At 43.4% G+C, this 27,504-nt stretch overlaps 1 protein-coding gene across 4 annotated transcripts in view; it reads right to left on the bottom strand.

Annotated features, from left to right (window-relative positions):
- Nucleotides 1-27,504, bottom strand: part of Slco3a1 (solute carrier organic anion transporter family member 3A1) — a 254,468-nt gene that overhangs the window by 18,565 nt on the left and 208,399 nt on the right. For all 4 annotated transcript variants that reach the window (XM_048790315.1, XM_048790314.1, XM_015493105.2 and 1 more), the window contains 4 exons: nucleotides 23,522-23,720; nucleotides 21,325-21,463; nucleotides 6,765-6,940; nucleotides 2,337-2,401 (listed from right to left, as the gene is read on the bottom strand). In XM_048790315.1, the coding sequence (XP_048646272.1) occupies nucleotides 2,337-2,401; nucleotides 6,765-6,940; nucleotides 21,325-21,463; nucleotides 23,522-23,720 (579 nt within the window). The remainder of the gene's footprint in view (nucleotides 1-2,336; nucleotides 2,402-6,764; nucleotides 6,941-21,324; nucleotides 21,464-23,521; nucleotides 23,721-27,504) is intronic.

The following is a 27,504-nucleotide window of genomic DNA, read 5'->3' as shown; positions in this document are numbered from 1 at the left end:
TCCATTGGCCTTTCATTAATAATAATGGTGGTTAATCTTATTGGGTGCTACAAGAAATGAAATTAGGCCGAATGCCAAGACTTCTTGGCTAAGCCACTTTTAATTAAAGATGAAACTGTGTCATATCCTTTTGAAGCAGGGTTTTCCAAACTGATTTGTGACCCATAATGAACAATAAAATCAATATAGTGGGTCATGACCAACATTTTAAAAGTATGAACTAGAATAGAAAATATCAGAATGTGTCTTACATATTGAAGGTATTTTTTGATGTAATTTTTGTTTCAGCTGCATCTATGCATATGTGTACTGGGCCGTAATGCAAAACTTATCTTGGGATTATGGTTGCAGAAGTTGAAAAACCTTCTAGGAAATGCCTAGTTGATTATTCCTGGAGCAGATACACAATGGTGAGATTGCTTTAGAGAAGCACAGGATGATCTTAACAGTACCACATTGTACATACCTAATCATTGAGTTTTGTCTTCACTTGTCCTATGATTTTCATTAACTTTCATGCATTTTCTTTTCATTTTGTGTTATCAAAATTATTCTGAAAGATATGTTGAGTCCTTAGCATCTACACACAGGGTAGGTTCCCCTTTTTCCTACCAGCCTGGGAGAGAGGACTCTTAAGGGCAAGGCTATGATCATTTACCTAGGGATGATCCAGGACCTTAGAATACAGCGTGTGCTCAATAAATGTTAGTTTGTTGTTGAATGTCTGTGGAATGGTTTCACCATTTTCAGAAGTGAGGGTCTCTAACCTGCTGGTATTATATATCTATCACCCACTCTTGTGGCTAGATAGGTAAATAAAAAAGAAAATCAGTAGAGCTTTGTGTCATGGTAGAGTTTTGCAAGCTACTTGAACTTCCCAGAAAAGGCCCAAATGTTTTGGTCTGAATTAGTGCTGAACTTTATCTGGGGTATCTTCATATCTATAAGATTTCTATTCTCCATGCAAAAGAAATAAGACAAAGATGACATTTGACAATGGTGGAGGAGTCTGAGGCCTTGTCCCAGGCATGCCAGCAATGATGATGACACTGGTTATTTTCTACAGACAACAAAGGGAAGAGAGGAGGTCCATATGCTGTGTATTTGGCATTGACCAGGGAGGACTTTATATTTTTAATAGATTTAAGAATGATTTTTTTCTTCTCCCAAATATCATATAGGAGTTAGTCTCATTATAAAAGCAATATATATTCAAAAATTTAAGACAAATTTAGAAAATATATATAATCTTATTACCCAGAAGATACTGTTTTGATGTCTCATACTTTGTAGAGTGTGCATCATAGACCTCTTTTTATCCCTTCCATATATCATGTGCCCTTTCTAAGTCTATATATAGTTTTCTTTTCCAAATCTTAAAGGGGAACATGAATCCCACTGGGATTATAAACCAAAACTGGTTTTATTAATTCCCTGCTGTTGGACATTTAGGTTGCTGCCAACTTTCCTCTGTTACAAACATTTTTATACACATTTCTCTAGGTCTTTGTGCTAATCCACGACTGAACAGTTGGAATGAGGAATCAATCGTTTACTCAGTACATTTCCCCTTCTCCCCTCAGTTGCCATTAAAGTTCATTTAAAAAGACTACGGCCCTATCATCAAGGAAAAAATAATTACCTTGATCTTGTTCTTGACAAAGGGATGTTTATAAAGCAACAGTGTGGTCTAACAAGATAAGGGCAGGCACAGCTGGCAGGTGGGTACTAGGCCGACTGGCCTAGCTCCCCACAGCCGTGCATAGTTCTCTGGGTCAATCACAAGCTCTTGTTCATTTATATTGAGGGAGTTAGACTTGATATTTCTTCTATCCAGACCAAATCTTGGAACACAGACCCTATAGCTCCACAGTTGCATTTGCCTCATGCCAGAAACCCAAAGTAAATAAACCAAATAAGTTGGGGAACATTTAAAGGATGCAAAGTTTCCATATGCTAGGTGTTGGGGGGCTTTACTCTCTCCCCTGGCTGGCAGCCCCATGGATGAAGCATTTCACAAGTTGTTCATAAGCTGTTTAATGAGGGTGCCAATTTGTGACATCAAATCTTTCTCCCCTTTGGTGACATTGCTTTTCCTCCTCATGCCAATTAGAATTCAGGGTGGCATAAAGACAAGTTGGTAGACGTGGAAACTCTGACACCCAGGGATTGCCTAAGTTTAAACTGGGAGCAAAAATTTCAGTTTCTTGTTTATTAATAATTAAACATTATAGAACTAAGGACAAACCCAGGAAATGGGACAATTTCACTGATATTTACTCACCTGGTAATAAGCATCCAATTTCTTACTGAGGGAAGAGAGAGAGAATACATACCCAACAAACGGAGGAGGAGAAAAAGAACTCCTAGGGCGTAGGACTTGAGTTCAGGGCTGACTGTCCTACATAAAAAGAGATGAAGAGGGAGAAAAACGTTCTTATCACTCCTCCTTAATTACCAAGCCCACAGTCATTTGCTGCTGCTGCCCATCACACCCCTTCTTTAGACAATTATTAATCACTTTTTTTTTATTCCCTGACAAAATTCTAAAAAATGACTGCAACAGCTAAGTTTAGGAACTGAACAGTGTTTCTTTAATAATGAGCTAATCTTATCATTTCCAAGGACTGAATGTATGGTCATAAAGTCTAACATTAGAGAGATTTAACCTTTGTTGAGGGGAGAAGCAACTTGAGTTGATACAAGATACACATGTGGAAAACAACGGAGAAAAAATAATTCTTTATGCTTTACAAACCAGCTAGGACGATGAACACCTTTGTTATTCTATCAGACTAGAATATTTTGATATCCCAGATGGACCCCCATGTGAGAAATAATGCATCTATATCACGTCAGTACCTTTTAACTTGGGAAGGACCTTCCAATAATCACCGTCCTGTTTTTTTTTTTAATTGATTCAATCTTTCTGGCTTTGGTTTACCCAGAATAGTCCCTTTGAACAATCTTCTTACACATTTTCTAGAACATTCTCAGTAAAATATTTTAAGGAGATGAATGACAGTTGAGTTTTGGAAGTGATGACTGATTCTAGATGGATGGAGCTGCACAGCCAATAACACAATCTCTTTTGTTTTCATTCAGTACATGCCTTCTCCCCATGAAGTCAAGGATGATTTGCATCTTGCTCATCACTGTGACCTCATCCTAGCTCTGTGTCTAGCACATGGCATGTGCTGGGTGAGTATGTAAGTTGGTGGATGGCTGTGCAGATGTCTTCAACTTATGACCTCAGTTAGCCCTACTATGGCTTGGTGGTCACCATCATGACTCTATAGGGGATGGAGAGGGAAGCACATGATTTTGGCTCTTGAAGGATTTGGCTAGGCAGAGTTGTCCAGTGTGGATGGAAGACCCATGCAGTGCAAGGACAGCCTAATAGCTGGTTTTGTAGAAAATAAAGGTTAGGGACAAAGTTACCAACAGGACATCTAGTACACAGGATGTTTAACTTGCCTATGGACTGAGTGGGTCATTCATCCAAAAATCTAATAGCATCCATCTAATGACCTACTATTTGGGTTGGGCCTCAGGTGTACATGTCTCTGGGTTCTTGGCATGATAGGCCAAAAGTGACTATTAACCAAGAAAATCTACACATGTGCTATAGACTGACTGTTTTTCCCCAATTCATTCTTTCAAACGTAATCCTCAAGGTTATAATGGAGTCTTCAAGAGGTGATTAGTCCTGAGGGTGGAAACTTTATAAATGGGATTAATGCCCTTATAGAATAGATACCCCAGAGAGATCCCCTGTCCCTTTTGCCATGTTAGGACACAGAATTTGTCACTTGTGAACTAGGAAGTAGGTCCTTACCAGTTAATCTACTGGTGCCTTGATCTTGAACTCCCTAGTCTTCCATAACTGTGAGAAATAAGTTTCTATTGTTTATAAACTATCATACTCTCCACAGTGTTTTGTTATAGAAACCTGGGAAAAACAAAGTGGTTTTTATAATCTTTTTCCCCATTTCTAATATGTTCAGGGAAAACTAAAAATGTGTGATTGTTGGGGAAATACATACTTTTTTAAATTATAAAGAATATGGTATAGGTAAGTAATCCCAAGGCAGTGGGACATGAATTTCTGGCTGATTAAGGCAGACAGCCATATAGTGTCGATGAGGAGATCAGTGGCTCTCTGGACAGAACGCCTACTCTTTTAAATACGTTACAAAATCCAAGTTCCTCAACGTTATCGGCTCCATGGCTACAGTCTTAGCAGGTTCATTTGAAGGTTTAACTTGAAAGACACATAAATAAAGGCAAATTCTCCTTATCAAGAAAACATGATGGTATAATGAGCTAGAATATTTATCACTTGAAATTTGATTTCCTTTTAGCTATCATGTCACTAGGAACAAAGTGAGCAAGGCGCTAAGATCTCTCTTCATATCCTGTTGGGAAACTGGTTCCCATAAGAAATCATTTCTCATACATTTAGCTATAAAGAAATGGAGGGTTCAGTCTGTTATTGAAAGTTCCAGGCAAGCCCAGGCATGCAGCCTTAGTGTCACAACTTAATGGCTGCTTAACCACACTCTGGTACTTCTATCTGTAAAGGGGGAATGCTAACAATACAATAAAACCAAAGTCCAGGGTTGGCACCCAGGAGGGGCCCAGTATGTGTCATCTTTCTCCTTGCTCTGGGACATTATGAGCACTGTTCTCATGGGTATGCTTCTGCATGGCCTAAGAGCAAGCATTTTATTCTGGGCCAGGTAAAGGCTAAGGCACATCTGGACTGCAGCCCCGAATGCCTGCCTGGAACATCTACAGTGGCAAACTAGACTGGGAAAGTGATGGAATGAAAAACTACCTTGGCCTTTTAACATGCAGGACATGTGCCTCTAAGCATGGAGTTGAGAGGGGACAAGGCCCAGCCCAGGTCCTGGAGGCCATCTGTTGTTGATCTGTTTAAAGGGAATCAGATACTTCCTGCAAAACTCCATGAGCTGTTCATCAAGTTGAAATTTGGAAGTGATTGAGATTTCAACAGACTCTCCCTGTTTGATCAGCAGTCACTACCACCTAGCACCAGAGGCTGGGTTTTTGCAGGAAGTCATGGAGAGACAAGGGACCAGCTACTGCTACTGGAAGTGGTAAGGGTCATTTTTTTCTGCATTGTGGTGCCTTTTGTGTGTGAATATCACAATATAACTTCATGAGAATTTCTAATGAAAAATAAACTACTCATAAGGCAGCCACCCTAAACCCATGCATGAGATCTGATGGGTTTTGCCCATATGCATATTATATATAATCATCTTCCATATAGAGTTTTAAATTCAATGGTTCATTTCATAAACACTTTTCACATTCTTAAGAATTTTCATTATTCCGTTGAGTTGCAGTACCATAATTTAACTCACTATTTCAATTCAGGTATTTCTGCTATTATAGTTAACGTTGTAATAAAAGTCTCTGTATTGAGGCTTTTTTTCTTGTAGAGAGGTATTTTCTTGAGATAAATGGTGAAGTATGGGGGTAGGGTTTCTGCATAAAAGGGTCTGAATATTTTTATGGCTTCTAACTCACATTGCCATATTATTTTTTTGAAAGGACTGATGCTTTTCAATGTCACCAGCAATATGTGATTTTACTAGTTTGGCCACAGCCTTGCAAAGCACTGGGTATGAATTTTTAAAATATATTTTTTTCAAGCTTAGGAAGTATAAAATGGCAATTTGCTATTGTACCCTTGATGCTTCTGCAGTCTTAAGGCCTTGCTAATGACCTTTTAGGTAACATAAGTACTTTGTATAAATCCTCTTCTATGAAAATTCATAACAAAGACCAAAAAATGTGGTAGGCAGCACAAGATGAATGGAGAAGCCAGGCAAATCAGTTGATGAGGTACATCGACTCAGGATGCTTCCAAGTATTTCATTCTTACTTTCTTTCCAGCTCTTGGGAAGGCATTGGTTTGCTTATATAGCTGCATCCCAAAAGGTGAGTGTTCAAGTGGCATCCTTTCCTCTGATTCAGGTGGATACTAGGGTTGGGTCAGTTCACTTCTAGATTCCACACACAAAGCTAGATGACTTTTCAAATGACAAATTCACTCAGAAAATTGCTGAATGATTCACCTTTGAAGCACTTCGTCTGCTCCCAGGATGGGTCCTGAGTGACAGAATTCTGGATGACTTAGTATGGTACAAAAACCCTGTTTGTACAAGAAAAGTGACTCCTTGCCTGTCATGAGCCCCTTGGCACAATTATCCCTCACATCTTTATGGCATCTGAACACAGATGGTCTTGATGGGTCACACGCTGTTGCAGGAGGAAAGCTGGACCAGTGACCACCTCACCCCATAACAGATTATAAAACAGTCTAGGGGAAGATGTCATGCCCAGGGGTGTATGGCTGATCCATGGCAGGGCAGGGCTGGACATAATGACTTGTTTAGTCTAACACCATTTTCCATTTACTCGAACACTGCTCTCTGGACAGATCAATGCAGATTCCTTTTCAGGGTCACCTGCAGAAGCTCTTCCTGGGAAGACATGTGGTCTTCTCCATTGTGCCCTGGTGTCACTTCTTACTCTGAGGTCCCTATTGATCGACTGATTGCAATTATTCCTATTGGCCTATATTCCTTGCTGTGGCCCTATCTCATCTGGCTGTGAGACTCATATACATGAGTCCAAAAGTGTGACTCCCTCTGACCCCAGGTGCATGCCAGGTGGAGTGGGGATAGCCCATTAGCTCTCACATCCTCAGGGCTATTTCCACAGCTTACCTGATAAGGATGATGACTGAGGGTGTCTGGGCCATGGCACCAATCATGCTGCAGACGCACATCACACAGAGGAAGGTGAGGAAGGCCTCTTGGCACCCGGGACTGGGGCATTTTCCGGGAACCACGGTCGCATTCTCAGGGGGGATGGTGGTGAGGCACGCACAGCCTGTGAGATTCTGAAAAAGAAAGCATTTAGTGCCTTTTTTTTTTTTTTTTTTTACCTGGGGGTATCTCCAGCTTCCGAATCCAAAGCCATCCATCAGCTAAAGCCGTCATGGCCTAATTATGCAGTCTGTGGCATTCCATTAATTAGGCCTGAATAAATGAGTCAGCTTTTTGAGGAGGCTGCAAAAACACATGCAAATAAAGGAATACTTATGGGGAGGAGAGCTGATTTTCCTGTCTCCGGTGTTTCATTTCCATTCTCAAGAATCCCTCAATAAGCTGTACCATAGACGAACGTGTTCCCCCCAATACAATTAGAGAGGAAATTGCGTTTCCACAATATGATAAAACATTACCAAATTAACATTGCAATTACTTGCCAATTTGTCTTCTCTTTTATGCGGTTATAATTACACTGAAGTGTATTAAAAGAAGTAAATCAGGTAACCCACACATTGCTGCTGGTTCAGTGCCCAGTGTGGCACTTGGAACAAAGGATGTGCGCTGTCATGCACCAGAGGAGGGAGTTGATGGAAAAGTTCTCCGGTGGCTGAGAAAGCAAAGGGGGCTAAGAGATTCCAGGCAGCTTAGAGAGGCTCGTGGGGAGCAGAGCAGAAGCCCAATGAGATACATTTATTAATATATGATCAGAGAGAAGAAAGAAAAGCGACCGCATTCCATTTGATCTTCCTGGTGATGCTGGCCCAGCTGCCCTGTTCCCAGCACAGCCTTTGCTCATGCTCTCTTGCTCACTCGAGGAATTTCTGATGGCAAAGGGAGGAGCAAGGGCTGCAAGAGGCCAAGCTGAGTGCCAAGCCAATTAAAGTTCAATAATAATAGTGCAGAGGCCTTTAATGAATACGGAGTGAAAACAGTCATAAATGATTCATGGATTCTCTTCCCAGGACTGATCGGCCTTCCAAGCACATGCCCAGGTAAATACTCCTGAGGGTCGGTCAAACCCTCTCTGGCTTTTATGGTTCTTCTCCCCTACACCCATTCCTCTCTTTCTAACCCCCTTCTTTCCACAGATAACGTGCAGAGAAAGTTTTTTTTTAATCCCATGAAGCTATATGTGATGACTTCAGGGGTACCTGTTCCCATATGGGGACTTTTATCTGCAGGGTAGAAATAGGGGAAGGCTTTGTGTGCTGGGGCTGCATCCTTTCTCTTAAGTGGTCTACCAGAGCAGGCATCTTTGTGTAGCTGGTCCTATCTACAGACCTGAAGAATTTATGGTGATTCCCAGGTGCTGAAGTCTTGCCCCTCTCCCTCTTTCTCTTTGCCTAGAGACTTCCTAGATATTTTACAAAACCCGTGCAGATACTACCTCTCTTTGAGAGGTCTCCTCTGGCTGAGCAGCTCCCTCCCCTTTGCATGGGACTTTCTGAGCCCAGCCCAGCCCTCTTTGTCCATCCCTAAGTATAGAGGCCTTTACCTGCCTCCCAGAGGAAATGAGAACTATGGGACAAGGAACTCCTCAGACAAGTCCCCTGTGCTTTTCAAGATTCTTTCCCCAGCTCAGTAGATAGTTTTAGGACACACATGTTAGAGGAAAGACTTTCAGTTTTTCTCTTAAGATCAAGAACAAGATAAGGATATCCACTCTCAGCACTCTTACTCAATATGTCCTGGAAATTTGAGCCAGAGCAAGAGAGAAATAAAAAGGATATAAATAGGAAAGGAGGAAGTCAAATTATCCCTGTTTGCTACTGCTATGATTCTATACTTAGAAAACTCTAAAGACTCCACCAAAAGACTCAAAATTGGTAAATTTAGTAAACAGTAATATCCAATGTCAACTTACAAAAACCAGTAGCTAGCTAGCCCAGCATGGGAGCACACATCCAGAATCCCAGGGATTTGGGAAGCTGGGGCAGAAGCATTCAACTTCAGGGTCAGCCTCTGAAACTTAGAACCTGTCTCAATATAAAAAATAGAAAAGGGATGGGAATGTGTTTCCGTGGTAGAGTCTCCCCCTGGTTCCATCTCCAGTACCATTAAAAAAAATTCAGGAGTTTTTCTGCTCACCAATAATGAATTTGCTGAGAAAGTAATCAGGAAAGCAATCCCATTCACAGTAGTCTTAAAAAAAAAAAAAAAAAGGAAGCAAAGACCTCTATCTATAATGACAATCATAAGAAACTGAAGACACTATAAGGTGAAAGACCTCCCATGTTCATAGAGTGGAAGAATTAATATTGTTAAAATGGCCTTTCAGGGCTGGGGCTCAGTGGTAGAGCGCTTGCCTTCAAGTGTGAGTTCCATCTTCAACACCACATAAAAATAAAGATATTGTGTCTACCTACAATTAAAAAATATTTTAAAAACATGGCACTTTAACCCAAGCAATCTATAGATTCAATGCAATTCCCATCAAAATACCAATGATATGTTTTTACAGAATGAGAAAAAAATTCTATGGTTTATGCGGAAGGACAAGACTCTGAATAGCTACAGCAACATGGAACAAAAAGAGCAATCCTATAGCCATCACAGCATCTGATTTCAAACCTACAGCAGAGCTATGGTAACCAAAATGGCATGGTATTAGCACACAGACCAACAGAACCAAATAGAGTACCCAGAATAAGTCCACGCATCTATAGCCAATTGATTCCTGACCAAGGTCCCCAAAACACAAGTCAAAGAAAAGACAAGCTTATTAAATGGTGCTGGAAAAACTGGATATCCACATGTGGAGGATTGAAACTGAACCTCTATCTCTCACCCCATTCAAAAAAATCAACTCAAAAAATGGATCTAAGACCTGAAACTTTGAAACTACTTGAAGAAAATGGGGGAAACACTTCAAGATATTGGCAGAGGCAACAATATCCTGAATAGTACTCCAGTAGCTAAGGAAACAAAAGCAAGAATCCATGAAGGTATTAAATGGATTCTATAAGCATACAAGCAACAGAATGAAGACACAACTACAGAATGGGAGAAAATCTTTACCAGTTATTCATCCGACAGAAGATGGATATCGAGAATCTATAAAAGAACTCCAAAAACTTAACATCAAAGGAACAAGTAATGCAATCAGAAATGGGCAAAAGATCTAAACAGACACTTCTTGAAAGAAATACAAATGGCCAATAAATTTATGAGAAAATGCTCTATATCAGTAGCCAGGAAACTGCAAATCAAAAATACACTGAGGCTCTATTTCATTCCTCACCCTAGTCAAAATATATATATAAAATCTTTGCTGGCAAAGATGTGGAGAGAGAAAGAAATCCTTAGACACTGTTGGTAGGGACATTAATTAATATGGCCACTATGGAAAACAGTATGAAGTGTCCTCAAAAAATGAAAAATAGAATTACCCTATGATCCATCTATACCATTTTTGGATATGCACAGTAAGGAAGTGAAGTCAGCATACAAAAGAGACAACTGTACATCCATGTTTATTGCAAGCATTATTCACAACAGCTAGGACATGGAATCAGCCCATCAACAGGTAACTGGATTAAAAAAAAAAACAGGTGAATGTATATATACACAATGAAATATCACTCAGCCATAAAGAAAAATGGAAGCATGTCACTTGCAGTGAAGGGTATGGAACCAGAGGAAGAAATAAGTGAAATAAGCCAGACGCTGAATGACAAATATCACATGCTTTCATATGTGGAAACTTAAAAAAAAAAAACAAAACCAAAGATGACCTCAAGGTAGAAGAGGGCCTTTTAGGGAAGGGAAGAGAAGGGAAGGGGGTCAGGGGGAGGGGAAGAGAGGGGAGGGCAAAAGACAGTAGAAGGGAGGGTGAATGTGATCCATGTAGTATGTATGTCAAGTCACAGTGAAACTTGTTAATTTGTGTATGTATTAAAAATGATTTTAAAAGAATACGTCTTTGAATGAATTTGCCTCTGCCTTTATCAGGAAGCAAGTATAACTTAAAATGCTACCCCTCCCCCTCCCCAGGGGTAAGAACTAGAACCTGTCTCCACCAATGGCACAGCCAGGCTTTCCCAGCTGTTCAGACACATGGCCTGCACTTTCTCGTCTGCCCTGCTCTCAGCTTACTCCAACTGGTTTCTGTCCCTATACGCATGAATCAGATCATGCTAAGTTCCCCAGTGGGCTCTGTATCCTGGGACCCTGCCACCCATTCAACCCTCACTGGAGCTCCACTCTCTTGTCTCCCAACCCTTCAACTTTTCCATTCTTCATCCATCGTTCTTGCTGGCACCTTCTCCCCTTCCCCATCGTAAACTGCTGGAGCCCCTCAGGGCCCTGTTCTGGCTTTTCTCCCTTCCCACCCTGCACTCTTTCCCTGGCCCTCCTTTACGTGCTGTGCCATCTTTACATCTTTACTCTCAGGACTCCTGTGAACATGAACTGCAGCCCAGATCCCTCCTAGGCCATTGAATTTGTCCCTTCCTGACACTTGAGCATGAGGAGGTGTCGGGCTGGGTCTGTCTGTACTGTGCGGATGGCACCACTCTCCCATGTAAGGCTGGGGACTATTCCCCACAGTTTCGTTTCCCATTTGAGGAGAGGTGGACAGGAGGAGAACAAGGCAAGATTTAGAAGGTAGGAGCTGCAGATCAGAATATTCCACCCCAGGAATATGCCTCTTTTGGCATAAGGATCATTTTGAACTGATTTTTGAGAAAAAGGTAGACATAGAAGAAGCTCTGACAACAGAAAAATGACTACTTTAGGAAAGAAATCCATCCCTTGATAGCCAAGAAAGATTGGTTTCCAGACCCCCTGCAGATACCAAAATATGAGGTTATATAAAACCTCTCTATATGTCCTCCCATATACTTTAAATCATCTCTAGGAAACTTATAATACCTACTACAACGTAAATGCTTTAAAGAACACGTTTTTAGTACATGTTTAGTACCAACACAGTATTTTCTCCAAATATGTTCTGTGGTTGGTTGAAGCTACTAATAGGGATAGAACTAGATGACATGAGGGCCTACTTTATAAAAGGGATCTTGTGTTTTTTCTGTTTTTAAATAAAGTTGGCCTTGAACTCCTGAGCTCAAGTGATTCTTCTGCCTCAGCCTCCCGAGCAGCTGGGATACAGGCATACACCATTGCAGTGGCTTCAAAATCTCTGTCTATGGGGCATCTCCTCTGTACCAGGAAGAGAAAGATGACAAAGTCACCAGACTCTTCCATGGAGAAGGCATCAACCCACACCTGCAAAAACAAAACTTCCCCCACTGACCACGCTCTTCTTGGCCACCTTCCCATAACTGGCCTTCCCCATAGCTTTGTTTTAGTGGACAATGGAATTAAAGCCAAAATTCAAAGCCACGTCTTTGAGATTCATTCATTTCCTGGATACCCAACCATAATCAAGAGGTATATGTAAATCTGTTCTTTTCTTGTTAATCTGCCTTTGTCACAGACATCTGCCTGGCTGAGAACTTTGAAGGCTGGAGAGATGATCATTTTTACTCCTCTACAAAGTGAAACAGAGGCCACTACTCTGAAAAGGCTATGGGGTCAGGCACAGGGCTGGACATAAGCGAAGGAGACCGGAGGGTACAAGTCTCTCCTGGCTTGCCCTGCAGTGTACCAGCAGTCTCCATGCTCACCTCGAGCAAGCTGGTTCCCCAGATCTCTCCTGAGCAGCCCTTTCCAGGCCTGCTGAGTAGCCACATGGTTACAGCTTCCTGGGCTTTTTCACAAGCTCCAGCTTGCCCACCTCTGCTAATTCATCTCACTTCTTCCAGATCCTAATCCCCCAGCTTCTCCAGGTTCACATAAGCTCTAATTCCTTATTAAACCCTATCTTTTCATAGCATATGTGGATATTAGTTTCTTGGCCGAACTCTAGCAGATACACATACCCCAGTCACAAATCTCTTCCCACCCAGCAATCAGAGGCTACTGCAGCAATTAGGAGGGTTTGAACGAGGGCAGTATGTGAGGCACACTTAGAATATGATAAATGACAGGAACTGATTATGTTCTGAGAACACCAATGGGCTCAGATGGTTAGGTATGCACAGGGAGCAGGCCCCTTTGGGCATCTATAGTTGTGTTTGACCAAGTACTCAGGAGCTGGGTTCTGACTCAGCCTCTCAGGAGCACTAAGGAATATGATGTGGGTGCTGGAACTCAGTGATCAAGCCCAAATTCTGAACAAACCATGTGACTGGTGAGCTCTGCTTGGCTTAACAAGTAATGTGTAATTGGTACCTCCATACAGTCTAATTTGGTCCCATTACTAGGCTATGGCTCAATAACATCACATTTACCCAAAAAGGGGAAACTGCCTGATCCAAGAAGTGGAAAACCCCTTCTGAAATGGATCGACTCTGGATTTCGTCCAGGACCATGCCCCTAATGGAATTAGATAAATGAGATGTCTTTATCTCTTGAGTATGGCTGGCACAATGATTGCACAGCCTTGTCTAGATGAGCTAAATGTAGCATTTAGCTGATGTCCCATGAATGGAGTGAGGAAACAGCAGGGTTAAGCTGCCATGGGTTTGCAGCCAAGACAAAGGAGAGCAGAGCTGGGGAGGTCTAAGCAAATCTGAGCTAGAACAGTGCTATGGTCTGTGTCCAATGCATGATTGTGTCCTTCCAAAATTTGTGCTGAAACCTAATCACCAAGGTGATGGAAGCTGGGAGTGAGGCTTGTGGGAGGTGATCGGGTCACAGGGGCAGAGCCCTCATGAATGGGATTTGTGCTCTTATAAAAGAAACCTGGAGAACTGACTTTCCCCTTCCACCATGAAATGCGCCCACACTACAGGTTCAATCTGACAACGCCTGGATCTTGGACTTCCCAACCTCCAGAACTGGGAGAAATATGATCCTGTTGTTTGCAAGCTCCCCTTGCCCCAGTTTATAGTATTTTATAGCAGCCTGAATAGACAAAGACAGGCAAACCCAAAATCAACTACAGAAACGAGGCATCAGTTGGATTAATTCCAGAAGAGAAGTTAGAGAACAGCATATGACCAGTGAAGACATCTGCTGGTCGGTGTCAGACAAGAATATCTAAGAATCCAGAATGTTCCAAACTCTGAAATTTTTTGAGGGCTGATATGTCACAAGTGGAAAATTCCATACTTAACCTCAGGTGATGGGTTGCAGTCAAAACATGGGCGCACGGCAGTGTATTCAGCATCCCTTCCAGCCCTCTGCAGCTAAGATGTGTCTATTTTATTCATATCTCATTATGCATATACAAATATTCCAAAATCTGAAAAAAAAAATCCTAAATCCGAAATTTCCAAAAAAGGGCTTTCAGATAAGGGATACTCAACCTGTGATGGGAATTGTCTACTTGGTGTGTTGAGGTCATTGAACAGGGGACAAAGGTGGAAGGGAGAGTCATTTTCTCCTTCTTATACACTTTTGAAATTTTGAAACATGTAAATGCTTTATTAAAAAATTAAGGGGCTGGGGTTGTGGCTCAGCAATAGAGTACTTGCCTAGAACATTTGAGGTCCTGGGTTCGATCCTCAGTACCACATAAAAATAAAATAAATAAAATAAAGGTATTGTGTCCAACTACAACTAAAAAAAATATTAAAAAAATAAAAATTCTGTAACACTAAAAAATGAAATCCATGAAAGAACAGCATGCCACTTAAAACCGTACTCATGTTCCACATCCAATCATTAATATAAATTGCGAAATGGCTCTATTCACATGCAATGATAGGGATAAATAATTACAAGACAGCTAGAGACCATAAATATAGAAAAATTATTCTCTGGAATATTGGATTTGTTTTCTATTGATGAAGGAAATTTGTAAGCACATTATTTTGACAGCTCATATTATAAGAACAAGATACATACCAGCAGTGTTTCAAAAACACTGACAAATAAAGTTGTTTTAGTTTTGTTCCCCCACATTCAATACTGATGGATCAATTCCTAGTAACGGTGCACATAAAATGAACTGCTGGGTTACGAGCATCCTTTTCTAAGGGGATGGTAGGGTGGGGATGGATGCTATTTGTAACTGTGTGCTGTGAACATTTGAAAGGTCAGGGGTCACCCTCGACGTTCTGGAGTACTGTCCTTGTCCTCCTGTACAGTTACTAGGAAGAAGAGACGATTTCTACTAAATGCCAGGCCTGGTCCTGGCGTCCAGGAGAGGAGCCCGCCACAGCAGTGCTGACACAGGCCACTCCATGCTGTTTCTGACTAGAAGATCTTTGCTCTTTTGTATACTTGCCAACCTAATCTCTGAGTGGCAAAGGAGTGGTGACATCACCCCAACAGAGTGGGGTATCTTCCTGAGAATGATGTTATGCTCCTATGTGTCTCAGTTATTTCTGGATTCTTTCATGATTCACGGAAGCTCCTCAGACTTTCCCCTGGCATTTGTTACTGTCTTTGTAGCTTGGAATGCATCACCTCATTGGCCCAGCCCAAGCTGGCATTTCCAGGCAAAGACCTCAGATGTCGTCACAAAGAACATGAGTGACTGCCCACTTGAGGCAGAGGGGATACTGAAAAACCACAAGAAGTACATATGCTTCTTCCCTTGTAGGTCACTGGCTGCAGTATCATGGCCAGGGAGAAAAATTCTGAGATAAAAGTAAGACTTCAGTTCACCTTTCACTCCTAACCTAGAGCCCATGAGCAGGAACACATCCTGTTAGAGCTTAAGGATCTGCTGCCAGAGGAGCAGGGGGAAGGGATCCTGAGGGGCAGAAAGGCTCGCTCTCTCTAGCCACCTCAGAGCACAGAAAGGTGAAGGGCTGGACTATGGTTCAGAATGAACAGTGGGCTCCACCGCCATTTCTCCCAACTTCAAATTCCACCTGTACCATGAGGTTCACAAACCTCCATGTTCCCGTTTATCCACAATCCATGTGGCAATGTCCTTAGAGGCCTGGCCACCAGGAAAGTCCCTGCTCACTCTTTATGAGGAAGGCCTGGTGCTGGGGAAAATGTCCATTCCCTCCTTTGTGGGTCCACCTCACCCAAACCAATTTCTACCCTAACAGACAGAACCCTACAAGTTCACTATCTTTACCTAGTCTCTTCTCTATGTCAATGTGACCACCTGTCCTTCAATGGTACTTTTTAAAAAACAAAAAAGCCTTTCCTTATTGGAAAAATAATGCATGATCAATTTTAGAGAATTTTGACATATAGAACATCTGAAATAAGAAAATTTTAGTTTCTAACCAGAGGTAGCCATCTATGAGCAGTTGGCTATGTACCTGTCCAATGTTTCTTCAATGCAAAGATAGATGTATATTTAGATTTTTCTTTTTCCTTACTGAAAGATTTTTCTTCCATGCTCTATGCACTGTTTTATACTGTGTTCTTTCACCATAGCTATATTGTAAAGCCAGGCTGAGTGTCACTTTTGGGTGCCCCTTGAATGTAACTCCATGAATGTGTTACACCTCATTTTATCATCAACATGGGCTCCTTATCTTATTCACCTCTACAGCTATGCTTCCCAGACAGGGCCTGCAGTGCATCAGGTGTCCTGGAAGGGTGTGATTTCAGAGTATTCACAAAGCCCTTCTGAAATGTTGCACACACTTAAATCAGTTCTGGGCAGGTGGGGCCAGGCTGTGTGAGAGGGTTTCATAAGCCCTAAGCCTTTAGGGCTAGACTGGAAACATTATAAATAAGAAAAGTGGTTGGGAGGTAGGGGCAGCTGGTGATGCAGACTGCAGCTAAGTGTACAGCACATGTCTTGCCCAAGGGACCAGTCACTTCTCAGCTCCTCCAACCAATGCCCTACGTGGGCAAAGGACCCATTGCTATCTTCCAACTTTCTCAGAGGCGCCAGAAGTCCAGAACCACAGATCTTTAGGGCAGATATGAGGTACATGCCCCTTGTGCTGCGACAGGTGGGCATGGCTGACTCTCCAGACTGGGTTCTGTAGTAGGCTAATACAATGAGAAGGAAAAGGAGACTGAAGGATGATTATTCAGGGGTAGCTCAGGGCTCCACCTGTTTCTAGAAAGATAAGAATTTCAGAACTTGTCTCATTCCTACTTTTAGAGCAGTAATTTAAAGTGGGGGTGATTATGCCCCTCAGAGACACCCAGCAATATCTTGAGACATCTGTGTTTGTTAGAAGAACTTGGAAGTCTTCGGGGGAGCATCTGGAAGGTAGAGTTCAGGGATGCTGCCGAAGATCCTATAGTGCATAGGGCAGCCTCCCATGGCAAAGAATGATCAGGCCCCAAATGTCAATAATACCAAGGTTGAGCAACTGTGGATTAGAACAGTGGTTTCCAAGCTGGGTTACAAGTCTAAAATACTGAGGAGGGCTTGAAAAAAGTACTGATGCCTGGGTCTCACTCCAATACAAGGAAAGCAGAATCTCTGAGCAGAGCCTCCCATTTTAAAAGCTCCCATAAGAATCTAACACGTAGCCAGGACTGACACCTGCAATATAGAATGTCGAGTCCCCTGTGTTCTGGCAGAATGGAGTCATCCTCCTCCCTGCACAGGACCTACTTGGCACTTTGCTAAAACAAGCTCTCAATAAATATTTGTTGCCTGGCTGGGGATGGATTAGTCATCTATCATTAGTACCCTACAAACTGCTATGCTAGACTCCTATTGACTTTCCACATTCTATTGGTGGCTGATATAAGCTTTTTTTTTTTTAAGTCAATTATTCAGTACATCAAAAGGATACAACTCCCAGCAGTCAGTCAGCAGCGAACTAACACGCTTTCTGTTGGAATAATTACCTCTGAAAGTGAAAGGTATGGAAACAATCTGGACAATATATTCATGCCAAAGGAAGCTTGCAAAATTAACTTGCAATCTTTTTGTCACCCCTCCTGGTCATATGCAATGAGCAGAATTAGAAATCGTATATTAAATGCGGTCCTGGAAACTTTCATTGCTATCACTCGAGAAGATATGAAAGAAGAAAATTAAAACCAACAACAACAACAACAAAATCTGAACCAAGGTAGGAAGGAAAAACTAATATAAAGAAAATGCTAATGCCGACCAGATTTCCTGACAATCAGAATTATTTGATTGACCTATTCACATCTATTCTAGTTACGGGAAATTCTTAACAAGTCTTGATGGAAGCTATAAAGTGGGAAGAAATGAGAGAGGATAACACTGTTAGTCTGGACACTGGTACCACCCAATCCACCTGCCTGCAGGTTATGTATAGTGTTATTGTCACCTGTCACCTCTCTCAGGTCAGCATGGGCTCTGGCTGGACAATTAGGAAGTCTGGGACCTTAGTCCAGAGTGCTGCTGGTACTAGGAATACAAGGGTCCACAACAGAGTCCCCATTCTTGGAGCTTAGTGAGGGATACATTGCAGCAAATCAGCCTTTAGGACAGGTGGGGTAGGAGCCTTGCAAGGTGAGAACAGGTATGGGGGCAGTCAACAGGAAGAGCAGCAACAGACATGGAAAAGGTGATGAGGTAGCAGGCTTCCTGGCAGCACTGGAAGAGGGCAAGCCCCAGTGAATAAAACAGGGCCTAGACAGGGAGGATTCCTGTGGGTGTAAGGAATAGCACATGCAAAGATCCTGGGGGCAAGGGAGAGCGAGGTGTGTTGGGGGTGGGGGGGCTTGAAGCAGTTTCACTTAGCAAGTGCTTCTTTAAAAGGCAGAAGGGAGGTTAAGCCTGAAAGAGTAGCCAGGGCCAGGTGGAGGCTAACTGCCCTGATTGTGGATAGCATGTATGAAGAGGTTGTTTTAAGGGAGAAAAAAGAAGAGGATCCTAAAAGGGGGGAGTCGCAGAACTCAGAGGAAGATACGAGGTGTGGCACTGGAGAGGCCTGTGTTCTACCACTTTCTAGTGTGTGACCTTGGTGAGTGACTGGTCTCATATATAGGAAGGAACTAAAAAGGAGTCAGACTTCCCAAGGTGGGAATGAATGAAATCACATAGACAGGATGGAGGGCTGGGGACAAGGACTGATGAAATCCAGGGGAGTGTGGCTGGGTCCACCCCAGGAAAAGTAGAGACCTCCTAGGGGACAGTGAAAGAATCAGTGTGGAAAGGCCCAAGGGGTACGGGAGACCAGGAAGCCTTTCTCTTGCAGAGGAGTCTCCTTAAGAGCTCAGAAACCAAGAAAGAAAAAGGAGGGGAGGGAGGGGGAGAAGACGGGAGCTAATGTACCAGGAATATAATCTACCACTTTTGGCATTTTTTCAAAATACTGCAGCTGAGATTTAAAAGATTCAAATTGCTTTTTGCTCATTTTTGGATGTCATCCTGAGATTCCTTTGACTCTGGGCCAAGCTGCCATGGGCCATGAGTGACACATGAAAGGCCCTGTTACCTGGCCCGGAACAGTCTGCCGATGAAGCCAGCCACTATGGAAAGTTTTATGATTGTGATTATTTTTAAGGCAAGACTATGACAAGGGCCCCTTTCCAGGAGAAGCATGGCTCTGTGTCCCCCAAATCCCTCATCCACCCGTTGGAAGCCAGGGCATGTAGAGATGTGTCTCCATGAGGAGGGGAAGGGTACCCTGACTGCCACCCCAGCCCGGGGACCTGGTGTTTTCCTCACCTTGCAATTACCTAGAAACCAGCTCCCTGCCTTGCACAGCAGACAGTGGGAGGCCTCCAATGACGTGAATGAAAGGCAAGTGTCTGGGGAATAAATGACATGTCCAGAGGTGAGCAGAGGAGCCTGCCATCTCCTAATTGCATTCCACAGCTCTGCTGTTTCAGCAGCTGGAAGCAGCCATGGTCCCGGTGAGGCTTTTACTCAATAATCCTCTCGTCCATGCAAGATCAGGGAAAACACAACTTTTAAGACAATTTTTGGTGAGTGCGGTCCCTGAAATAAAGACTTGTTTGGTCTCAGGCTACACTGAGTCGATTGAATTCTTTAAAAAGGACAATAACTGATGCTGATTTATAATAGAACTCTTTGGATATTAAAATGTTAATGAAATTGTTGCTATGAAAAATAATAGCTTGTGTTTTTACTTTAACCATTCTCAAGGCCCTGATCCTTTTTTAATACTTATTTCCAGTCATATAAAGAAAATGCTTTGTCATCTAATTTAAAAATCAGTTCCTCCCCCGCCTCCCGCAGCCCCCACCCCATGGTGATTTATTTTCTCTATAGAAAATGTTAATAGCTGGCCAGGAATCTAAATGTTAAAAGCAAGGAAGAAACGGAATCTTTGAAAATGAAAATAAATGATCCATTTTTCTTCTTTCAGAGAGATTGCTGCTCTTGGAAGACACAGGATGTGGGAAGGGGAGGGAAGGAGTGATTTCAGCTCTGAGTTCTGCAAAAGCGGCCACTTGGCCTTCGTGTTTTCCTCACCACCTGTGCATTGTATAGGCATTTCCAGTGCACACCTGGGTGATGATGGCACTTCTCAAGGAACCTAAAGATCAGAGACAATGGCACTTCTAGTATATGGCTGCAGAAGAGCCTCCAGGAAAGAACAGGTGCCACAAGATGAGAACTCCAAAGAGAAAAGGGGGATTTGAACAGGGTATTGAGGGGCAAGTAGGAGTTGTCCAACTAGAGAGAGAAGTACAAAAAACGTTGTATGGAGAAAGCTGAGTATCACAAACAGAAGGGAAGTGCAGAATCCCTTGGGGGAGACACATAAGAACCAGGCTCAGTGCCCAGCCCTGATAGAACAGAGCACTTTGAAAACTCATCCGCAGACTGAGAAAGATCCTTTCAGCCACAGTGTATAAGACAGAGCAGAGGGGGCCATCCTGGGAGTCCACATGGTCCAAGCAAGACATGTGAAGGGCCTGCACCCAGACAGCATGTGGGTACAGACGGGCGGGGCCAGAGACATCTGGAAGATGGGATCAACCCGACTGTGTGGCCAGTCACATAGCATATTGTGTTTTAGTGCAATGAATGTGGAATTCTTCAGGCTGACAGCCAACTGTTAGATTCATACTGAGAAGGAAAAAGAAAAACAGTGGTGGGAAGATAGAAAAGGTAGGAAACATCTAATTGGGAAGAAAAATACAAAAGAAACTTAAGTGGAGAAGAGGTTGAATTAGAGTCAGGTCTGGAAGAGGTTTTCCCTGACAAATGTTTTTCGGGTCTTTCTTTACATACTTCTGGTGATGGAGAGCTCACTACATCTGCAGACAGCCTATTTCACTGACTCCCTTTGCCAGGGCCGCAAGTCACAGTCTTTTCTTCTGGCTTTGAAATGTATGGCTTGCTTTGAAGTTTTACTCTTAGGTGCTCCGTGAAGCTTCTTGGAAACCCACTTGAGTTAGCAAGAAGGTCTGAGAGCTGGTTTCTCCTCTCATCCTTCTGATGGAGGATCCTTCACTGCAGCAGGGCAGAGGCTCAGAAAAAGCCACAGTAAAGGAGAACAGCAGATGCGGAACACCTGGAGTGGCTGCTCCCGTTCCTGATCTCAGATAGGAAGCTCCTCTGGCTGTCTGAGCCCCTGCCCTCTTCCCTCCATCAGGAGCTCTCCCTTACCGTGCTGTTGCAGCCCGCAAAGCAGGCTGACAGGTAGGTGACACCGTCTGCCCCACACACTGGAGTGAAGGAGTCAGTTTGGCATTCGCAGTTCTTATTGCAGGGTGAATAGGGGTCCAGGGCAGAGCCACGAGCTGAGCTGCAAGAGAGAGGACAAATGGCACCCATTCACAACAGGTCGATTTGTGACGGGATGCCCCCACTGACAGGGTCTGCCCATGGCTGTGGTGAGTCACTCTTGCTTATGGAATTTTCCCCTGGCATCTGCATCCTCCTCTTCTTCCCATCTAGCCCTTCTTGTCCTGCAAGGACCAGTCCAGAACCACTGTTGAGGGCCCCATTATTTTCAGTTCAGGGTGCAGGATGGGCATCTGGCTGGGTGGGCAGCAGAGTCCAGCTCCAGCTCCTCTCAGGAAGCCAGGAGGAGAAAATCATTCCCATCACATGTGTCCATGGGCTGGTGGCAGCCGGGGCTCAGCTCAGGGCCACACCATCCACAATACCTCTCCTGACTGCAGCAGCCTCAGCTCACCCACTTCCCAGAACAATAATGATGTCTGCACAGCTAGACATTTAACTTCTTTTAGCCCTTTGGGTTGGTCCTCATCTCTGATTTGTTCCTCCCCAGCAGACAGGAAGTCTCCACCAATACTGCTACAACTGGACTGGCTTCAAAAATTATTGTCTGTCTGCTGGACAGAATATCCCAGGGAAAATAACACTAAGATATTTTAATTTTCCTTTGTTTCATTAATGGCACAGTTATCCAGAGCAAGCACTCTGAAGAAAGAGAAAAAAGGGAGAGTGGGTTGCTTCTTTTCAGCCCCTTAAGACAGGAAGTGTCTTTCCTTGGCCCCATTATTTTCAGTTCTATCCCGAGGCTCAGAGCACATCAGAACACTGAAGGTGATAGTGGTGTTATTTCAGTTTTTTTGTCATGCTCTGCTGAAGGTGTCCCATGTATGATTTCACTTATTCTCAGTGTAACTCCCACAGGCTTTAGAGAGAAGGAAACTGAGGCACAGCCAGGTTAAGTCATTTGATGAAATGTACATAAATGGGAAAGGAGGGATTGGGACTGAGGCAGTGTGACCACAACTTTTCACTTTTTTTTTTTTTTAAACACAAGGATAATGTCATTAGAATAAGACCTGGTGCTTGTAATCACCGAAATCTACTTGCACATTGAGCTATCCACAGAAAGGGCTGTTACTCATAGCAAGTGCAAACCAGAAGGTACATTTTTGTACAGGAAGGAGCTGAGGGCTGCAGAGGGGTTGGACGAGGCCACCTGGTGGTGATGGCAAAGGGGCAGAGGGGAAGCGTGGTGCCTAGACTCTGCAATTATCTATGGCTAGCTACCTCTGCTCTGTCCTCCCATTTCTCTTCCTCACCCTTTTGGGGTTCAAGATAAGCCCTGCTCTACTGCATCTTCTGGTTTAACTACAGGAACAGGCCTGGTTGCTTGCCTGGGAGAGGAGTCTGGCTGTGGAGAGAGAGGCACCAAGACCTGTCGGCCAGCCAGGCTGCAGCATCAGTGCTCTAGGCTGGGGCCCCAAGGCAGCCTCAGAGTCCCATGTAGGAAGGTGACAGATGTTGATACCAAATATTTAAATAAGAACTGTTCATCATTCCCTCAAAGGGTGATCCTGATGGGACTCTGGTCCAAAGCCAGGGATAATAACTAGGCTATAAGAAAAGTGGCCCCATAAGAACTAGCTAACTCCCTGCCCATTCTCTTTCTCTCTCTCTTTCCTGCCTCTCTCTGATATTTATAAATACCTACCAGGGGCCAGACCCTGTAATTACTATAATTACAGCCTAATGATAGCTCCTGATAGTTTAAGGAATTATTGAAATCAATTCTATCTTTCATTTTCAGTTCAATTTTGAAATAAAATGTATTTTATATTTTCTATCTTCACATTCTTAAAAGTCAAATGCCAGAAATAATTGAGTACTCTGTAGAGTGAATGACTGCTTTTCTTCCTGGGGCTCCCCTGGCTATTGGTGGAACAGTCTGCCCTCGCAACCCAGGGGGACATAGTGATTCTTTATCTGGGAAGTAAGATGCAGAGGTGTCCTTATTTCCTCTGCTCATGGTCACTAGGGACCAAGCTGACTCCATTGAATTATGGCGGAAAGAGAGTCCTGGGTCTGCAGCAGGCAGGGTGGAACCAACATTTCTTGTACTCACTTGTTTCCATAGGGAACAGTAACCCCAGCCACAGGGCCCGTGTCACAGCCCAGGAAGAGGAAGGAGACATAGCAAGCCGTGGACACCAGGTTGACAAGCATGGCCATCCGAATAGCCCCCAGGGCGGACAGGCTGAGCTTCTTCACCAGGAGACCACCCAGGAAGATTCCCAGACAGGCGCACGGAATAGCAGTCATCCCTGAAAGAACACAGAGTGGCGGGGACCATGATGAACTGGGAAGGACGGGCCAGTCCATACAGAGGATGAACAGCAGGTCCAAGGCTGAGCCCTGCAAATCACCTGTGACCAGACTGTTTTTTCGCTGCCTTGGTAGTATCCCAAATCTTTATGAAGGGGCACATTTCTACCCAGAGAGTTCATGGAAAAAGAGGGAGATGGACATGGAAAACTCAGTTATCATGAGTCTGAACATACCTGTCATGCCAAGTGGGCACCATCGTGGGAATCACACGCTAGCTACTATGGGGACAACCAAGAGACAAGTCAGACAGATTGGGGAACACAGATGTGCATTTCAACACAATAAATACTAAGGAGCAGTGATGCTCTCTCTGTGTGTTGATGTGCAAAGTGGATTTAGGATGATTAGGAGATCTTCTCTTCCTCTTCAAATCAGGTGATGAGGGAGGGCTGCATGAGGGTGCAGAGGCTTCATGACCCAAAGGTCACAGAACTCATCAGTCTGCAAACAGTTTTTTAACCAGCTCTGCAACTCTTCAGAAAGTGGCATCAATCAAATCAATATGTCTTGTAGCTCTTGGTGAGTAATTGGTGAATATTTTTTTTTTCCTTTCCTCTCTCTTATACACTAAGTTATCTGCAAAGGCACAGGACCTAAGCCTGTTTTTTTCTGATTCTCAGGGATCCATGGAATTTTAGGAGGACCAAAGGATCCAGAGTTCCAATCTCCTGTTTGGTTCTGCTCTGTTCTGATTCATTTCATCTACAGTTCAGCTTTAAATTACTATGTGTCATTTATCCACCGCGTAGATTATGCACGGCCAATTTTCCAGTTCAAGCTGCCTCCTCCTTGCCAATCAACAGACCTCTAGGTCAATCGACTACATCAACCAGCTGGTATGTGCTAAGGGAATGCAAATTAATTTTAATATTAGGGTAAGAAAATATAATCAGAGAGGCTTAGCTCGGCAAGAAAATAGCACAAGCCATACTTAAAACAAGCATATCTCTCTCCATCATCTGCTGCTTTTGGCATCTCAGTGCTTGGTATCCCTCCCTTAATATAGAAATGATCTTCCTGAGGTGTGGTCCGGTGTGCCTCTATCCCAGTCCCAATCACGCCCACTCTCCCTCCATTCTCTCCCTGGAAAGAGCTGAAGAGCTCAGGTCTCCCAGTCTTTGTACTTGCATTTCCCCCTCCTTGGACACTCTTGTCTGTGTCTTTCCTCAGCTGGACCTGCCCTCTTCAGAACAGCTTGCTTAGATCACCTTCTCTAGACTGGACCCTGCTCCTGACCATGGGATACTTTATTTCCACCCAATTCTATTTACAGTTTTTATCCTTCTCCCTGCTGTCTAAAGTTGTTTCATATATTTTTGGTTTTCTTATTTCTTCTTATCTATTAGAATTAGGTCTTTGGGGCTGGGGTTGTAGCTCAGTGGTAGAGCACTCGCCTGGCAAATGCGAGGCCTTGGGTTCAATTCTCAGCACCACATAAAACTAAGTAAATAAAATAAAGGTCCAACTACACCTAAAGAATAAATATTTAAAGAAAAAAAAGAATTAGGTCTTTTTGGAGGTCTAGAACATTTTTCGTTCTGCCCAGTCTCACCTGGATCCCAAGTGTCTTAACACAGTGCCCCACAAGGATGGACACTCAAGTATCATTGTCAGAATGTGTGAGTTAGTAAGAAGCTTGGATCTGTGTGAGGAGCATCAGTGACAATGTGCCCACGCCCAGAGAGTGGCCTAGGTTTTGTCTCATTTCTCTAGCAGAGACCATGGGGGTGTCACCTGGTGATGATGGTAACCATGGCAACCTGCTTCCAGCACCTTTTCTCCAAGCCATCATCAGCCTCCCCTCTCCCTCTCTGATGCGTGCGCATGCCTTTAACACTCCAGGCAGCTAGCAGAACTTCCCCGACCAAAACTCCATCCTCATTACGTTAACTTATGCAGATTAAGCCCTTTTTATCTTCACTCATAAATAAATGCCATCAGTCCCTCAATCATACATGCTTCTCTTCTCTGAACTCTGCCCCTCCTTGAGGATGACTTTGTGGGTGGCCCAGAGCCCTGCCTTGAATATGATGGGATAAATGCATGGGCCCCATCTTCCAGGTTTGCAGGAGCTGCCTATAGAGCATTTCCCTAAATGAGCCTCCCTAAGTGCCTCCTGCCAGCTCCTCCTGCAGCTGGCCCTCCTAGCAATGCCAGAGCTGGAGTGATGCCAGGGGCAGGGTACAGGGAGAGGGCCTGGGTGCTGGTTGCCTGATTGCTGGGTGCAGGAGAAGTGCCCCCGCAAAAAAAATGCTCTAACCGGCAGAATCACTGGGAGACAAACAGGCGCAAGGAGGTGAAATTGTTTTTTTGACCTTCTGCCCTGAAGTCTATCGATTCGTTTGTCGATAGAAAACTTAGGCATCTGTTCTAAAATAGGATACATTCCCAAAGTCGAAGCAACTGTGCAAGTGTAATCAAAACACAAGGAATAGCAGCAAAGAAATCAGTAGATAGGAGATAAACTCTTCGGGTGCTGGAGGGCTAAACCTGAGATATCTTGGAGATAATAAAGGAGGTATAACTTCAATTATAAAGAGGTATATTTTACCTTCTCTCTGTCAGGCAGGTATTAAAAGGCTGACTGCATTTTGCTAAAATTAAAGTGGAAGCAAAACTTAGGAAATAGTGCGTGGTAGAGTTATCAGTAAAAATGAAGAAAAATAAGGTTGTGTTCCTTTAGCAGATTCCTGGCAGATGAGGGTGATCCAGCCACATCACTGTGGTCTATTTTATTTTTTTAATTGAGACATGTTATGTCCTATGGATTGCACAAAGCTTATCAGCAGCCTGATGAACTTCTGTACCTGAGATCCTCTATAACCACCCCTCAGATCAAACTGAGGATATTTTCAGCAGCCTTTCCGAGTTAGTTTCCTGCAAGGGTCACCATTATTTTGGCTTCTCTCAACTTAATTAACTATTCCTCTTTTTAATTCCTAGAAATATGTTCTCCTTTTGTGTCTGACGTCTTTCAACTCTGAGATTCATCTCCATGGATGCCTATATCAAACGTCGTTCTTTCGCATGCTGTGTAACAGTCCACTGGATGAACAGTCTATAATTTATTTACCCATTCTGCTGTTGACAGACATTTGGGCTGTTTCCAGTTCAGAGTTATTATGCATAAAGCTGCTCGAACATTGTTCTGTATGCATATATAAATGAGTGGACCTAAACACTCATTCCTGCTGGACTGAAGCCCAGGAACAAAACCCATGGATCACTGTGCAGGCATATGTTTAGCTTTAATAGGTATCGCCAGAAAGATTTCCAAAGTGGCAGTGCCACCTTGCACTCACACCTGCAGGACAAGAGAATTTCAGTTGCTCCGCATCCTCACCAACACTTGGCACCATCAGTCTGCTGGGTGTGTCAAATCATCTCCTTATGGTTCTAATGTGCATTTCCCTTATGACTTACGATGGTTAGCACCTTTGCATGTTTATGGCAATTTCAGGAAGTGACAGGAGATTTTAAGGGAGAAGATGAGAGGACTTTACCTTTCCTTTCCTCTTAACAGATGTTGACTCCTACTTAATAGAGACAACAAAAGCCATGGGGCTAGAGTCCCCTCCAATGCTTGGCTGTACTGATACATTCTCAGTAACCTCAGTCACATGTCCTTCTTCTGCCCTTGCAGGGGAATACAAGGGTTCTTGTCAAGGGATGTCTACCCAGTTTCCTTTTCTCTTCTGCAAGAGCCCTGCTGCATTCTCT

The sequence above is a fragment of the Marmota marmota genome, unplaced genomic scaffold, assembly GCF_001458135.2.
Source record: "Marmota marmota marmota unplaced genomic scaffold, marMar, whole genome shotgun sequence".
Lineage (NCBI taxonomy): Eukaryota > Metazoa > Chordata > Mammalia > Rodentia > Sciuridae > Marmota > Marmota marmota.
Note: the sequence above shows the minus strand (reverse complement) of the source record. Positions and strands in the feature narration are given on the sequence as shown.